The 17,311-nt window shown below is 36.1% G+C and overlaps 1 protein-coding gene across 1 annotated transcript in view; it reads right to left on the bottom strand.

The window, feature by feature from the left end:
• Positions 1 to 551: 551 nt before the first annotated feature.
• The window catches only part of NETO1 (neuropilin and tolloid like 1), a 122,010-nt gene continuing 105,250 nt past the window's right edge, over positions 552 to 17,311 (bottom strand). The window contains exons 10-12 of the mRNA XM_007431743.3: positions 11,244 to 11,802; positions 9,236 to 9,309; positions 552 to 5,052 (exon numbers count right to left, since the gene is read on the bottom strand). Of these exons, the coding sequence (XP_007431805.2) occupies positions 9,249 to 9,309; positions 11,244 to 11,802 (620 nt within the window). The 3' untranslated portion in view covers positions 552 to 5,052; positions 9,236 to 9,248. The remainder of the gene's footprint in view (positions 5,053 to 9,235; positions 9,310 to 11,243; positions 11,803 to 17,311) is intronic.

The raw sequence follows: 17,311 nt of genomic DNA, 5'->3' as shown, positions 1-17,311 counted from the left end.
ACATTAATATAAGGCAAGTGAGTGCTGTTCTCATAAAACAATATAAAGAAAAGTTAAGACTTTGGAAATGTCATTGTTGTTTTCAGTTGATATGTAGCTATTCTGTAATTTCTTGGGCATGAATAAAAAGCAATTAAGAGGTAATGAAAAGTAATGTTTATTACCTCCCCTCCCCATCTCTTTTAACTTTCATTTTCTGCAATATATACTTTCTGAACATTTTTTTAATGGTAACTGAATATATTTTTGTCTTTGGATAAAAGATGGCTAAAAGCTTTAGGAAATGGGCCTGTGAATCCTTTCAAGTCACTTGTCCTTCATTATGGCAGATGAAATTATTTGTGGCATGAAATACTTGCAATAGATGAAGTATGCCTATGATTCATCCACTATGTTTAATGCAATCATGTTTTCCAGAAGCCATGATACTGATAGAATTTTGGAGGAACTTTAATTACAGTTCACTGCACTCTGAAACAATACAAATTCATTAAAAACAAACAAACCTATTTGGCATACAAATATGGATGTTATTAGTTACCACACTTAGTCCGTGGCTTAATTTTAAGACCTGAATTATTTCTCTTATTTCTATCAAATGATATTATCCCTACATCTTTCAAGCCTTTGACTAAACACTAGAACTCTTTTTAAATGAGTGGAAAAAGCTTCATCTACTTGTAAAAACAAAAACAAAAAACAATGCAAGCACAGAAGCAGGAAGCATGAAAGAAAAGTTATCAACTGTACTGAAAACCTGGTTTCTAGAGAATTGAACACACTTGTGGCATAGCACATTCTGTTCTCTGCATGGCTCATCTGCTGATCACCAATATCTGATGCTGGAAGATCATTTGAAAAGATTAAAAAACAATTATTCTTTGCTGAAGACATGAGATCAAGGAGATACTGTTGTAATTGCATTTCAAGAATACTTGTGATAATGTATGGGGCATAGAAAAGTAATGGATACATGAACCCAACACAGAACAGCCCTCTGTTTTTGCTGGTGAATATTTTAGAGGGCAAAAAGGCCTTCTGGAAAGCTTGTCATATTTATGGTTCACAGCCATATTCAATTCTTCCTGGCACTCTTCCGGTACTCAGTGGCAGTATGTGGCCCAGCCAACAAATGAGTTCATAATCAGTGAGAATTGGGACATGTAGCATTGGCACTGAGGATAAAGCATTGTACTGTATAGGTTGTATAAAGTTTTGCAATGTAGAGTATGCATCTAATATTCTGTCTTCATGGGCTGCAATGCCACATTTATGCCATTGTTTCTTTTTGGCTGCTACGGTAACCTAGGTGCATAACTTGGCTAATGCCAAGTGAAAATCTGTATCTTCTATTATAAAATAAAAGCAACCAATTAAAAGTAATGGGAAAAAAATCCTTGGTCTTCATTTAATATGACCAAATCTAATTGCACAAACTAATACACAACCTGGAATTTAATTATCCTTTACTTTTTCACGCTTCTCCAACTGCTGTGATGTACATTGGGGGAAACAGAATACAAAAAAGACCTTAGGAGAATATATTTGTAAAAAGGGTAATATTCAGAGAAATTATGTACAGTAACATATACAATTTTTTTGTGTGGACTTTAAAAAATGCATACTGAGAAATGATATAGAACATAACACAAAAACATAAGTGAGCGAGTCTAGTTTGTCCTTCCCTTGAAACAAATATAAATATGGAACATATGAGAAAATCACCAAGAACCATTTTTGATACACGGAAGAATGAAGCCACTGCAACATGTAACAAATAGGCATCTATTACAAAAGGATTTATATCATCCTGATGGGTTGCACAGTCAAAATTCACCTTTAAACTGAATTTGGCTATGACTAACATTTAAGCTAAGTCAACAAGTTTGGATAATATTACTGCAATAAAACTAATTATTTTTAGTTTTATTAATTTCCTGACTCTTAAATACATTGGTCTTTATAAATCTGCTAACGGCAAACTCAGGCAGTCAAATGATTATTATTAAAACAAAAATAAGACTGCTGCTCCAAAACAAGAACATGCTTGGATAAAACTTCATCTTGTCTGAAATATCAAACATTGTTAACCATTTTTCTTCCTCTCTTCCAACATCATTCCGATGAACAGAGTATATTTAGCTGGGCTAACTGGATTTCCAAGCAGCTAAACAAGGTCATGATCATCAGGCTAATGCAGGCTAAGCCAGAGATTGTGGGTTTTAGTGCTCTTTCTAAACCACACAAAGGGGGAGTGAGTACTGAGAGATGGCTAAACCATTGCTTTTCCAGACATTTTTGCAGGTGGAATTGTAATGGCTAGACTGCAAGTTTAGTCATTTCAATCCACTCCCCTCTGCCTGTGCAAGCTTAAGGAAGAGTAAGTTATAACAGAGGGATATACCCACAGTCCTCCGTTGCAGGTCAGTATGGTTCTACTTCCAGCCAAGACTGGAAGCCAAGTGCCAAACCAGGACAATCCTAGTCAAACCAGAAGGTACGGTAAACAGGATTTCCAGTAGACTCCATGAGTCACAGAAAGTTCCATGGAAATGAGAAACAGAAAACTCAGATGGATGGGGAAAAACTGGCCTACTTGAGATACTATCCCTCAGGACATGACTGGTGGCTTTAATAGTATCCTGACTGTTGAAGTGGAAATTATGCTGGAGGTCCTTCTTATATTTTACAGATAGCTCATCTATTTTATGTGGTTTTAAGCAATGTCCAGCAGTTAGTTAACTATAGGAAGGCTTTTGTTTATACTTTCTGAATCTGAGATATTGTTGGCAATGTAAATGCATCGTAATGAAAACATGTTTTCTCCAGTTACATGAGATGATTTTTATGAAGATCCTCACATGAAGTCAAAGTTTTTGTAAACAATTCAGGTACCACAGGGTTCATTCATTGTCAAGTTAGCCCTCTCCACAAAAATTGCACAAATTTGCATGGGCGTGGATGAAACTACTTACCATACTTAACCATCTTCAGCTAAATTCTTTATTAGGCTATCCTGCAGTCCAGGAGATAAAGACTTTCTTTAAATAATTAAAGGATTGTCTCCCCCCACGCCCCCAAATCTGATTGTTGTGCCTTTGCAATGTTCTGAATGATGGAAAAGTTCCTCTGACTTTTGAGAAGCCGGAACGAATTAGAAAAACATTGATAAAATGAGTCTGATGTTTGTTCTTGTTACACTGAGAGCTTGGCTTATCAAATCTAATTTAAGGAAACTTCCCTTCACATTGTAGCCATTTTTCAAGACATGACATGACATGACATCAAAGAGTTAGATACTGTAATAAGGGAGGTTATACATTTTAAACACTGAATAGTAATCAACACTCCTATCGCATGTCATCAGAAATATAAAGTGTGCTTCAGAATTATTCCAAAATTTCTAATAGTTCCATAACTCCCCAGTTCATGATCTATGCAAAATTCAATCTAAATGGAAGTGAAATTGCTATTTAAAACAGAGATTTCTTTTCACTAGAAGCTCCAAAACTTAATTCAATATTACTGCTAATAGAATGTACATAAATACACACAAATGTAAAACAATCTATTCTTTCTTCTTCCAGGATAACTCCTACTCCATATTAACTGGAATCATATGTCATAGACTTTGAGATTAGTGCCAATGAATACCATGAGATTTGTTTCTGAATATATATATTTTAGAGTGATGTTGAATGTCTGTTCTTTGACGTCAATGAGGGAAACATTTTTTACTCAGATGCTTCATTTATAAAAGTAGTTACTCCAAAATACACTTTAAAAGTATACTGTCAGAGGTCATAGAAATTTACTTTAAAAAAATTACAAATATTAGGTAACTGCAATTAATCTATAATAATTTTCAACACTGGACTACATTTAGCAACCAACAATATTTGATAGTTTACCTTCAATTTTAATTAGAATCTGAGAGCTATTACCTATGAGTATGCACCTTTCAGAACCACAATAATTCTGAGATTTCAACAACTTTAAACTTAAATTATTGAGTTTTCAATATTTCAGATGAAATGTCAAATTGATGAAGTGAATGAAAAATGTTCTTTTGCAACATTTGGGATGGTTAAATATAAGTTTTAGCAAAATTGTTATTCAGCACTGAGATAAGGAAATAGAAATGTTCAGCAAATGACATATGAATTCTGTAATTCATAAGGAACCAGACTTAGGGTGTTTGATGTCACACATTATTCCTTGTGTAACCTATCAGACAGTACTGTGTGCATATTTCTTAAAACAAAGAAACAAGCATAGAAATTTCACGTTATTTGGTGTTTGGGGGAAATTAAAGATAAGTTCAGTATTTTATTCATACTTATTTCATTCCCTTCTAGATGACTATCAGAATTCCAGCTATTAAAAATGATTTTTCAATGTACACTTAGATGTGACCCCATGCATGTACTGTAAATCCATTTTGAATCCTTACTTAAGTGCTAGAGTAAATAAAAGACTACTACAAAACTCAGTGTAAGAAATTATTATACATTGTTTTATGTATCATTATATAAAAACTTACAATTAGCAAGCATATGACACAAAGAAATGGATTGGAATAGCAGTTAAGTATGAATGCATGCTTTTTACAATGAATCTCAAACATTTTTTTGCCGATTCAAATCTTCAGCAACATACATGCAGATCAGTTTCTCAGTGTGAAATTCTGCCACATCCTTAGATATGCATTCAACTAATACTTCTGTTGAAGTGGTTATGAATTCATAAATACCTGATATAATCATTTGTTCCTGAAAGTGGATAATTTTTCCTTGTAACAAAATAACAAAATAAATAGAAATAGAAAAGAAAAATTATGATTACAATAAGAAATGACAGTAATAAGGGTCTTATTGCCATTCATTAATTTTACTTATTATTGACTGATGTTGTTGTTGTTGTTTTTTTCATGAAACTGGAGTAGTTCATCAGAGTCCAGAGCATCTCTAGCTTGTAGTTCCAGAGCCGATACTTTCATAAGTCACTGTTGTATATTCAAAATCAGACCGGAACACACTATTCTCAAGCAGTCTACATAATGAAAACAATGTACATATAACAAGTTCAATGGAAAGAATCCTGCTTGACACAACATGTAAAATACCATAAGAAGGATATTAAAAAGATAGATGCCTTGAATTCAAACATGAAAAGAAATGTGATTTATTTGGAAGCTGGTTCTCTGGAAAAAGGATAGAAATTACTCACATGGGCCTTCTTTTGTACCTCAGGCCCAAAAGCTGAGGGCAGCAGCTTAAGACTGACTATCTGTCTGTCTGTCTGTCTGTCTGTCTGTCTGTCTGTCTGTCTCCATCCATCCATCCATCCATCCATCCATCCATCCATCCATCCATCCATCCATCCATCCATCCATTTCCCTATTGTCCATCTATCCATCCATAGACAGGGACTTAATGAGATACCTGGAGAAGATGGAGCAAAATGTTTTGTCCATTGGAAGGATTAGGATTCTTAAGGGTTTCAGCAGCAAAATTGCTAGTGATTGGTGGCATGACTTCCCCACAGGTTTTAGCAACCTGAGGGCAAAAAGAGATGTGAAGCTTATGGCACATATAGAATACCATTTCTGGTGATCAGAATTTGGACATAAGAACATTTATGGACACAGTAACTTAGAGAAATAGATGAACAGCAGAACATTGGACAGACTCATTGGCCAGGGGCAAGAACAATTTTTTAATGTGTGTGATTGTGTAAATATGTATACAATATATATAGACAAACATATACACATGCATGTTTAAAAACTAGAGCATATACATGCACACAATCTCTCTCTCTCTCTCTCTCTCTCTCTCCCTCTAAATAAAAGAAAGCTATAGCTTTAGCCACCACTATTAACTGGTATTCAAGTAAAATATATTTCGAATAAAAATAAATCACACACACACAAACTTAAATTCATCTGATGGAAATATGGAACTAGTGGGGCAAAAAAGTATTTAGTCAGCCACCAATTGTGCAAGTTCTCCCACTTAAAAAAATGAGAGAGGCCTGTAATTTTCATCATAGGTATACCTCAACTATGAGAGACAAAATGGGGGAAAAAAATCCAGAAAATCACATTGTCTGATTTTTAAAGAATTTATTTGCAAATCATGGTGGAAAATAAGTATTTGGTCAATATCAAAAGTTCATCTCAATACTTTGTTATATATCCTTTGTTGGCAATGACAGAGGTCAAACATTTTCTGTAAGTCTTCACAAGGTTTTCACACACTGTTGCTGGTATTTTGGCCCATTCCTCCATGCAGATCTCCTCTAGAGCAGTGATGTTTTGGGGCTGTCGCTGGGCAACACGGACTTTCAACTCCCTCCAAAGGGGTTCCTTTCCATGGGGTTGAGATCTGGAGACTGGCTAGGCCACTCCAGGACCTTGAAATGCTTCTTACGAAGCCATTCCTTCATTGCCCGGGTGGTGTGTTTGGGATCATTGTCATGCTGAAAGACCCAGCCACGTTTCATCTTCAATGCCCTTGCTGATGGAAGGAGGTGTTCACTCAAAATCTCACGATACATGGCCCCATTCATTCTTTCCTTTACACGGATCAGTCGTCCTGGTCCCTTTGCAGAAAAACAGCCCCAAAGCATGATGTTTCCACCCCCATGCTTCACAGTAGGTATGGTGTTCTTTGGATGCAACTCAGCATTCTCTCTCCTCCACACACGACGAGTTGAGTTTAGACCAAAACGTTCTACTTTGGTTTCATCTGACCATATGACATTCTCCCAATCCTCTTCTGGATCATCCAAATGCTCTCTAGCAAACTTCAGACGGGCCCAGACACGTACTGGCTTAAGCAGGGGGACACGTCTGGCACTGCAGGATTTGAGTCCCTGGCAGCATAGTGTGTTACTGATGGTAGCCTTTGTTACTTTGGTCCCAGCTCTCTGCAGGCCATTCACTAGGTCCCCCCGTGTGGTTCTGGGATTTTTGCTCACCGTTCTTGTGATCATTTTGACCCCACGGGGTGAGATCTTGCATGGAGCCCCAGATCAAGGGAGATTATCAGTGGTCTTGTATGTCTTCCATTTTCTAATTATTGCTCCCACAGTTGATTTCTTCACACCAAGCTGCTTGCCTATTGCAGATTCAGTCTTCCCAGCCTGGTGCAGGTCTACAGTTTTGTTTGTGGTGTCCTTCGACAGCTCTTTGGTCTTGGCCATAGTGGAGTTTGGAGTGTGACTGTTTGAGGTTGTGGACAGGTGTCTTTTATACTGATAACAAGGTCAAACAGGTGCCATTATTACAGGTAACAAGTGGAGGACAGAGGAGCCTCTTGAAGTAGTTACAGGTCTGTGAGAGCCAGACATCTTGCTTGTTTGTAGGTGACCAAATACTTATTTTCCACCATGATTTGCAAATAAATTCTTTAAAAATCAGACAATGTGATTTTCTGGATTTTTTTTCTCATTTTGTCTCTCATAGTTGAGGTATACCTATGATGAAAATTACAGGCCTCTCTCATCTTTTTAAATGGGAGAACTTGCACAATTGGTGGCTGACTAAATACTTTTTTGCCCCACTGTATCTTCAGGAAAGATCTCACAATGAACAGAAACACTAAAGTTAAACATTTTTTCATTTTGGCATGTATGAAACAATGGCTTTTGCCCCTTCCTTCCCCAAAATATGCCCCCTGGTGTATCTTACTGTTTAGTGATAAGCACAGTGTTAAACTTCACTTGATACACATAATTTGAAAATACCCACAAATTCTATGCTTACTCTGAAGTGTATGCTGATCTATATTTATTTTCAGTAATAGGGAAAACTTAGTGTTGTTCAACATGATAGAGTTCCCCTAAAAGCTGAAAATAATTGATTTTGTGGAGTTTCAGGTATGGTTTTGAACAGAAGGTCAGTATGCTAATTGTGAAAAGATTCAAAGAGAAAAATACACAGCTGTTCAAACCCTTCAGAACAAAAGTATTTCTTGCTAGCAAAATGAAAATGCAAGGTTATATAAATGGAACAAGCAAGTTATATTTTCACATGCCAACTGCTTCCTAAGCCATTTCCTGATATCATAAGTACTAACTGAAAACACAGTAAGATGTCTTCATATCATAATGTGACAATACATTTAAATGATATCAACCAAGCAGCCTGATTCACACAATGAGAAGTGGGATCAGTTCTGCTTTCACAGCAGACAAAAGACACTGGATGTTTTCCTGCTGGAACTCAGAAATTAATTTTCTGTACTTCCTTTATAGTTCATTACCCAAGTCAGACATTTGATTACAGAATCTTGTGTGTGATCTTGTTTCCTACATCTTTTCAACAGTCACTAAGTCATGCATTTAGAACAAAGATGTGAAACCTGAGCCCCTGGGCCATATGCACACTCCAAAACCTTGGGTATGGGCCAAAAAATGCCACCAACTTGTGCTTTGCAATGTGACAAAGGGCAAAATCATTACATTTATGGGGAAAAGGAATTTATAACTCTATTAATTTATTTTAATTTGATTAAATAAAATGAACTTTGTTTCTGAGCCAAAGATCTTGGACTATGGCCAAATATGGCTGGGTATTGTTGAGTGAGTACATTGCTACTCATAACACTCAAAATAAATATCTAACAAGGATAGCATGGAGAGTGGAGAAATGTGTAAAAGTTCTTGGATTTAAATGAGGAACAAGTTCAAATCCCTACTTCATGAAGATGGCCAATTGGCCTTAAGTAAAACCAGTTTCAGCTACCTCACTGAATTGTGCAGATAAATAGGAAATCCTCTGCATATTAATTCAACTTCCCTAAATTAAGTGTGGGGTGAAGTATGCGGCATACATAGATCTAAAAGTTGGGTTCTCTATTTTCATATAGTGTGTATCAGGCTGGAACACTTTAAATATTGGATTTTAAAAGAATAAAAATAAAAGTGAATGGTCATGCCAAGCATCTGCTTAAAAATCAAGCTTAAAATGCAGGATAATATTTTGCAGGATGTTAAAATGGAATTGAGGAAAGTGATTGAATAAGCTGTATGCATTATTGAAATTACAGCAAACCTTTACATATTCTTTTAAACTCTTTGTATGCTCAAAGCATAGCAACATTTTTAACGTAACAAGCCAAAACACACAACCACACAAAACAAATTATAAAAAGATCTGAGACTTTTTCAAAGAAAATAAATGGAATGCAGGGATGGTGAATCAGGAACAATATATTCGTTCACTTACCTTCAGCTGTCGCTTACACCCTAGTTGTGTTGTACTCAGATTCATGTTTGTTTAGAGACCCAATGAGGCAGAACCTGGAATGTTATGGCTATTTCATTCAACATAATAATGTTTGCATAGGAAAAAAAAAGAAATATATGCATATACATTCTTTATTGAAGCATATCTAAAGAATCAGGCCACACTGATTTAAGATACTTAAAACTGGCAGGCTGGTAGGCAAAAATAAAGCTCTTACTGTCACTATCTACCCTCTAAAATTAGTCCACCGATATGGCCTTTGAGTGACTAATTGACAAAGCGCTTTGAGAGTCTGGGATAGGGGTGTTTGCAGTGGGGAGGGTGTGTGTCAAGCAATGCATATAAAAAAAGGATGGGGCTCCAATCACATGATTGTATCCACCAATGTAACTTTTTCATCCCCCCTGCGGACACCCCAGGTTTGGGTAGCTTTTGTGTAGATTATGGAAGAGGTTGAACACATGAACATAAGGACACAAAGAGTAATAAAATACATGTGTGAAACCCGAACCTATCAAAATGTTTCTGGCGGTTCCCAAATACGTTGCATGTAAATATTTTTCACTTCATGTTTACTTACAATCTTTTAAGCATTCTTATTAACAAGCATGCAGGGTGCATTTCACAGCAAAAAGTCCCCATAATTTTCTTTGAAACAGAAATCCTGCTAAATTTGATTTAGAAAGGTTCTGCTCTGCTACATTTTTTTTTTCATAAGCAAATCTAAGAGAGTATCAAGTTAAAGCATAAACATTATCCCCTAGTCTAAATGGCAAATAAATAAGACAAGTAATGATAGATCAACTGCAGAAATCACCATGTAATATTTCAAAATATTGTATTTTGCCATATAGAAAACAATGATCAATGGAAAAAAGAGGAAGGGATTTTCTCATTGATTTATCCCTCATAAAGCTCAGGTTTTCTACGATTTGGAAGGACAAAATATTACATTCAAGCTCTGTTAGAACTATACATGTGCTGATTTTTCAAAGAAAACTGCCCCTAATTTAGTCAAAAGTGTCTTTGGTAGGTAACGTGTATTTGCCCTTTCTTATATTTTTCTACTGAATGCAATTAAAATAATAAAACACCACACCACCACCCCTGAAAATAGAATAAAGAGGCAACTTTTGATGATGGAACAGTACAGGGAAGTTTAAAAACAAAAAACCAAACTAGACAGGATGCTGGATATTTGCAATTAGAATCTTCCACTAAGTATATATATACATATAAAACCCCACTTACTTATAATCAATAATCTTCTTTAGCTGCTTTAAAAATTAGCGAAGCCTCTCTAGGAATAGCTTGTTTAACCCTTTCCTTCTTTGACCTTTTCCTGCTATAAATCTCTCCACACAGTTAGCTCTGAGTGAGTACATGTGTGGGGAAAGGGTGAGGGCTAAAATTACTTTAGAGTCTAGATTATCAAACAGTCAAAGAAGGGAAAGTTTAAACTTCACTATTTCTTGATTTTCAAAGCCAGAGAACAAGGGTGGTACCATAATGGATTCTAGAGTCCCGTCTACCTTATGCCAAACAGGAGGAGACTGTAAATAGAAAGAACGTATTTTCATCTGGTTTTGGAAGCTCTGCAAAAAAATTGCCAGAGAAAACTATCATGGATTGGATTGGATAAGAACTTCCAGTAAATGCCCAGAAATATAAATAAGGTTTTCCAGAACAATTTTGGATTCTTGGCAAGCAGTATCACTGTTGTGGCTATTTTCATGGGATGGTACTAAAAGGACCTTCTCCTCCTCCACCTCCCCCCCGCCCAAAAAAACTTTAGAATGAATACCATGCATAAATGCATCCTGGAAAAAGAAGAATGAGAGTTCATAAACAATGGTTGGGCTGTAAATGGGTATGCATATTTAAATAAATAAATAAATAAATAAATAAATAAATAAATAAATAAATAAATAATAGTTGAACCCAGTCTTCACTCAAAAGTCTTCATCAAAAATCTATTGATACTGACCGCTGAACAGCTTTATCATGTCTGGACAGCCTGTGACTCGTGGTCGGTACCTCTTCAATTTCATCTATCTCACACACATCTGCAGCGTCTTGTGAGTAGCTATGCTTCATGACAAGGATGTTTCTTCTGTTCACAGGCTGGATGAGGGGCTTTGCAGGCTGGGGTTGAATTTCTGTCAAGATAGGTGTATCTCTTGTGCTAAGATTACTATGGCTGCCCTTAGTGCTAGATAACTGTGATCCACAGTGGTGGTCATGAATGCATTTTGAAGATGATCTACGCAGTTTATGATAATTTTCAAAGTCATCTGCAAGATCTGCAAGGTCCACTGTAGCTCCTGTCCCTCTAAGAGTACATAACTCATAGTGAGGAGGCTCGAACACCTCTTGGAATACTGTTTGATCAAAGTCTGCTTTCCTCTGGACAAATTTTTTACGAGGCTGTTTGATCTGTACTATAACAGAAATAATGATAAGGAGGATCACAATGCAAGAAGTCACCCCAATGATTGTCCCACTGGTATTTGTAAGCTGGTCCAACAGGCTGGCTTTTCTCTTTTCTGTGAGATGGGGAAGGGGAAAAAAAATAAAACAAAAAGTTAATGTCCATCTTTTTTTAATGACTTTTATTGTCACCATGATGATTCTGTCTCAATTTTCCCAAACTGGATGCTATCCAGATGTGCTGGAACTGCAAGTTCCAGTAAGTCCAATGGCCATGTACTGTACTTGGAAACTTTGAGAGTTATGTCCCAATACACCTGAAGACTATAAAACTGACATAAGAAAGAATAAGATATAAGAAATATATAAGATATAAGAATAAGATATAAGAAAGAATAAGAATTATAGGCAGGACAGTCATTTTGCTGACCAGAGATTGATTTCAATTCTCTGGAATTGCTCCAGCTTTATAAACCTCTGTAAACCAAATAGCTGGATATACAATTATTGCTATCTATCTTCTGACAATTATAATTTGCATTTCTGTAAAATACATATGAAGTATTTTAACACACACACACATATACAAAGATAGTAAAATCTCATTTTGTGCAACCTGATCAAAACTAAGATTTTTTTTTCTATTTGACCAAATCCTTGAAAGCGCAATGAGAGATTTTCCAAACTTCTCCATTATGGTGACATCACTCAAAGGAGATAGCTAGCTTTTTATCATGAATTCCCTAAAATAATAACCTGAATCTCAGAGTGAAAGGTTAATTTGTTATCTCTCCCCTAGGGATGTTCTTGGACTACAACATGCCAAGCATGATTGATCTCTGCAATCATCTAAAGTTATTCTGAGCTCCTACCAATCAATCCAGGTTGGATCAAACCTCACCCATGTCTTGTAAAATCAGATGTCTCAAATACATTGTTAAGAATGTTTTTATCTGTCTGGTCATTTTATCTTGCAAGGCAAAGGGATGATCTCATAAAAGAATAAAATCGTGACAAAATCAGCGTATCTCAACCTACCACATACATATTGTGCTTATGATATTAAGCTCCAGGAGGAAGGGTGCTGAGAAATAAATTATTGGATGTTATGGGATAACATCCTCCATCACACCTGCAGGCATGACTTTAGTTCAGAACCTCAAGCAGGTTGTGGGATACATGCCACTCTATTCCCCAAAAGTGGAAAATAGCCAATGGGCTCACAAGAAGTAGCAGGAGACTTCCACTGCTGAACCAGCACTGGGCTCCTGAGACATTCTTCTTTAATAGCACAGCTGAGCATGGCAGTCCAGTATATGTACTAATGCTAAGGATGGGCAAAGCTTCAGAAGGCTGCTTTGACCCAAGAAATCTTTAATCAAATCACCCCATCAAAGAAGATTGAATCAGGTAGTTGTGAAGCGCTTCATAGATTCAATGGCTTTCTCATAGCGTGTTACAAGCAATATGCAATGTAGCAACTTTACTTCCATATAGACAACATGGTGCTGAATAGTACCTGACACTGATAAGAATACCTAGTCATTGAGGATTCTCTCCTTGTTAAACTGATAACATTATCAGAGCTGTAGCATGCCTAACTTTGTTCTGGTGCTTCATTCACTTTGTCAACAATCAGATTCTTTAATTTTGCTCTTCCTTGAGGTAATTGAATGTTCTACTTCTAATTCTATTAACCAGCTGAGTGTTAATTCAGCTCTCAGTACTCCAAATAGGCACTTAGGGTTGAGCAATATGATATGTACCTTTGGTCAAACCATTTCACACTCTTGATCCTAGCCTTAGTTTTAAATTCTTCATGCTGGAATAGATTTAAGACTCTTGATAATCAATGATATGATTGGGATAAGTTTTAAAACTCATGATAACCTAGGTTCAGGTTAATAAAGATGCCATAATGCTTCTAATAATAGGAACGCAAGGCTAGAAAAGTCATTTTCTCTACACCAGTGTATTTCTCTGTGGCCATCTCTGAGGTATTGGCTCTCACTTTACCAGCCCGGTTCTTCTGACTCTGCTACTACAGCATATTGCCAGCAAGCCAAAATCCTGACACAACTGAATTATGCCCAGAAGAAAGCAAGGTGTGCTAGTAAGCCCCACCCAGCCTGGCATCTCACCAGATGTGAACTAGTTATGCCAACCATCATGACATCCCAGAAAGCCAATGAGCAATGGAAGCAAAACACCCCAACCCACAAGGACGTATTAACAGATGTTGTTCAGTGTCATACCAAGACTGGCATCTGAGAAACACAAGTGGAAAAATAAAATCTTAGATTTTACAGTTTTTGTCAGCTGGAATAGGACATTTTTTGCATTGGTGTAGTCCACACAATTTAGGCTGGATAATTTGGAGTCTCCTATACTGCCTGTCCTACCCTGTTCCTGCAACCTCTACTTTAAATCAAGTTCAGGGTTCATTCATTTCACATGAATATTGTGCAAAAACCTTGATGGTATCTCACTGAAACTTGGCAGGGTTAAAGTCATCTCAAGAATCTACCATCTTCATCCCATTCTATTCCAAAATGAAGCAGCTGCAGGTGAGGTGAAGTTTCCATAATATCTATGGACAAACCCTTTTTTTTAAAACTGACCCTGGAATCTGAAAGTAGATCAGATTGGTTTGCATGGATATCTTAAAGTACAAACTTAATTTGAATTATGCCTTCTTTGAAACTTGAATTTTCAATTTGAATTGAATCAAGATTAGCCTAACATTGATTTATGGAAGATTTAACATAAATACTTCCTTATCACTGATATTTATTGTTACTCAACCATGTTTTTTTTTTAAAGTGCTGCTGTTAGTTAACATTTATGTGTATCAGGAGAAAAAGCAAAAATTATTACAATATGATTTTAAAGAAGAAATATGTATTTCCTCCTGTACATTATCTATCTCATTTACTAAGATTCATTCCAAGGTTCATGAACATAAATCACTGCTCTAGATCCAAAGGATCATCTTCACAGGCTTGTTACAGCCTGTTTATTCCAGTAGCATAAATTTCACTTGGGATATTCCACTAGCCATATGATTATGATTACTATGCAGAACTGACTCTTAATACTGCCAAGATTTAGTCTAAAAGACATTTTGTCTACAAATTGGCATCAACCAGGCCAAACTGAATAGTTGCTTCATACTTTTTTGTAAGGCTAGATGTGAGAGTTGAAGTGGGTGAGACAGGAATAAGTGGTTCACAAGCCAAAAATGGTCCTTATGTAAATATATAACCACTTGGTTTAAGGCCGCTGAGCATTGCACCAAGCAATTTGCGGAGGAGGAAAGGTTGAAATCCTTGAGGATATAAAAATCATCTACATTTTTTTCATTGGCAGCAAGCAATCAACTGTTGTGAATGGCTTCATTCTTGTCTAATCTAGCTAAGCTATATTGAAGAGTTTTCAGCAAAGTCTAGCTGAGGAGTTGAGAGAAGCCATCTCAAGTAGATACCTCTCAGATGGAGGAAAAACAGATTGTTTGGGCACTAGCAGTAAAGTCCAAAAGGAGTGGTAGCCAAGAAAAGGCAGAGTGCAGAAATCTAAAAAAACCCTATGAATTTATCAGTGAGGGGCACTGTCTCATTTAGGAAGGTGTTTCAGTTTGGAGGACTTGATCCTCTAGCTACTGAAGAGGGGACTAGAGAATTTGATTTCATGGTGAAGGTATGTCCAGTCCCTGAAAAACAAAACTAGATAGGAACTATCTTTCCCAATCTGAAAAAATCTGTCCCTCCCCTTATGCAGCCTCTACAGACCCATGCAGGCATTATGAAACTGGAATGCTCGCTGAATATTATGGATAACCTCTCACTACTTCAACTAATGACATCAGCTTCCCTTCAGGCATTTGTGCATTCAAAATTAATGTCAACAGGAAGGAATGCTTCAGCTTCCAACTGAGCCAGAACCCAGCATCCCAGCTTACATGGAAGTCAATGCATACACAGCTACAGGTTCATAAACCTTTCTCCTGCTGAAGTTTGTGCTAAATTCATGCTGCAGGGAAGCCACCATATTTTAAAAGATGATGCACCATCATAAAAGTGTTCTGGTTTAAATAATGGTATGTTAGAATCATATGTGGTATATACTGAACAGAGACATTGAAGGCATCTGTTATATGCATACACCACCCACCCACCCACCCACAAAGTTGTATGGCAGTTTTCTACTATCTCACAGAAAGACATTTTTATAGGTGTGCATGCTTTCAACTCAAAGGATAGTTAGCTCTTTAAACCAAAAACTTCCTGACAAAGCTAAAGTTGTTTATTCACTTCCTGCTACAGACTTATTTCATTGTTTTATTGCTCATTGGATTGGATCAAGAGTCAATCTAGTTGAGGATCCAATTTACAGCTATGGCCAATCAGATGCTTTAATACATTTAACACATTTAACACTCTCATATGTCTTCAGCCTATAGTATGAGATGGGTGCTTCCTTCTGAATTCAGAAGTTCTATTAATGATCATCATAAGTAAGAATTAACTTCCCTACCTAGTTCATTTTAGAGTAACTATCCAGAAAACATAGGAAGTAATCAACTATTAGAAACGGGACCTTGCAAAAGCTAGGATTAAAACTCCAGCCTAGTGTCCCCCTCTCCAAAAATCTGGATCTTTTTGTTCATTTTTTATGATTGTATCCTTTAAAAAGAAACTTTTAAAAGAAACTTTTAAAAGAAAATACATTTGACAAAAATCAAAGACAATCAGTATGTTGATCCTTAAGCAATTTTTACTATTTAAATTAATACTTTTTAAGGGACAAGCCATTTACTGAAAAAAAATCAAGATTCATTAAACAACTTGAATCTAGGATAAATAAGGAATAATAAAACTATATTTTAATACTACTTGGGACTTTAGAGGGAGAAAGGTTGGGGTATATTATTATTTTGTTGTTGTTGTATTTTTACATTAACTTCATCCTGAAGGAAGATTGTGCACATATATATGCAGATTTATTTTTGCTAGATTTTTCTTTTGTGGATCTGTAAATGTTGTCAAAGATACATATTTATTTAAGAACAATGTATATCTTTGACAAATAAGAATATAGTATGTAATATGGATGGTCTTACATGGATTATTTTTTAAATATTTTAATAAAACACCTAATAATAGGAAACCACTTTTGCCTATCCAACACATGAGAGAATCTTACAATGGTTAAGTTTTCAATTGATGGCTGCAGTTACTGCATGAATAATATGATGGGTGAAATGGTCTGAGTCAGTGCTTGTGTTTAGTCAGGTGTGGATAAATATAATACAATACATGATAAATTATCTCACACATGAACAAGGATACCCTCATTATTATAGTTTCAATATATTCCTAGCAATGGAAGGTACCTTTTAGTTGAAAATTGAAGGCTTTCTGCACTGCTTGTGATCAAATCTTTGTGCAGTAAACTGAAATGGTAAAGGCTTTCTATCCATTCAAGTTACCTTGTGACACGATAACATATACCATAAAAATGTTTTCAATTTAAGAAAAGTAGCAAGCCTTAAAAGGCCAGGATATTTTCTTTTCCTTTCAGGAGGGATAAAATCAGTGTTTTGCCTATGGTTTAATTTATTTATTA

The sequence above is a fragment of the Python bivittatus genome, unplaced genomic scaffold, assembly GCF_059951505.1.
Source record: "Python bivittatus isolate LINGU-HERP-01145 unplaced genomic scaffold, Pbiv_v1 ctg000840_np1212, whole genome shotgun sequence".
NCBI lineage: Eukaryota > Metazoa > Chordata > Lepidosauria > Squamata > Pythonidae > Python > Python bivittatus.
The sequence above is the reverse complement of the archived record's forward strand: the minus strand, read 5'-3'. Positions and strand labels throughout refer to the sequence as shown.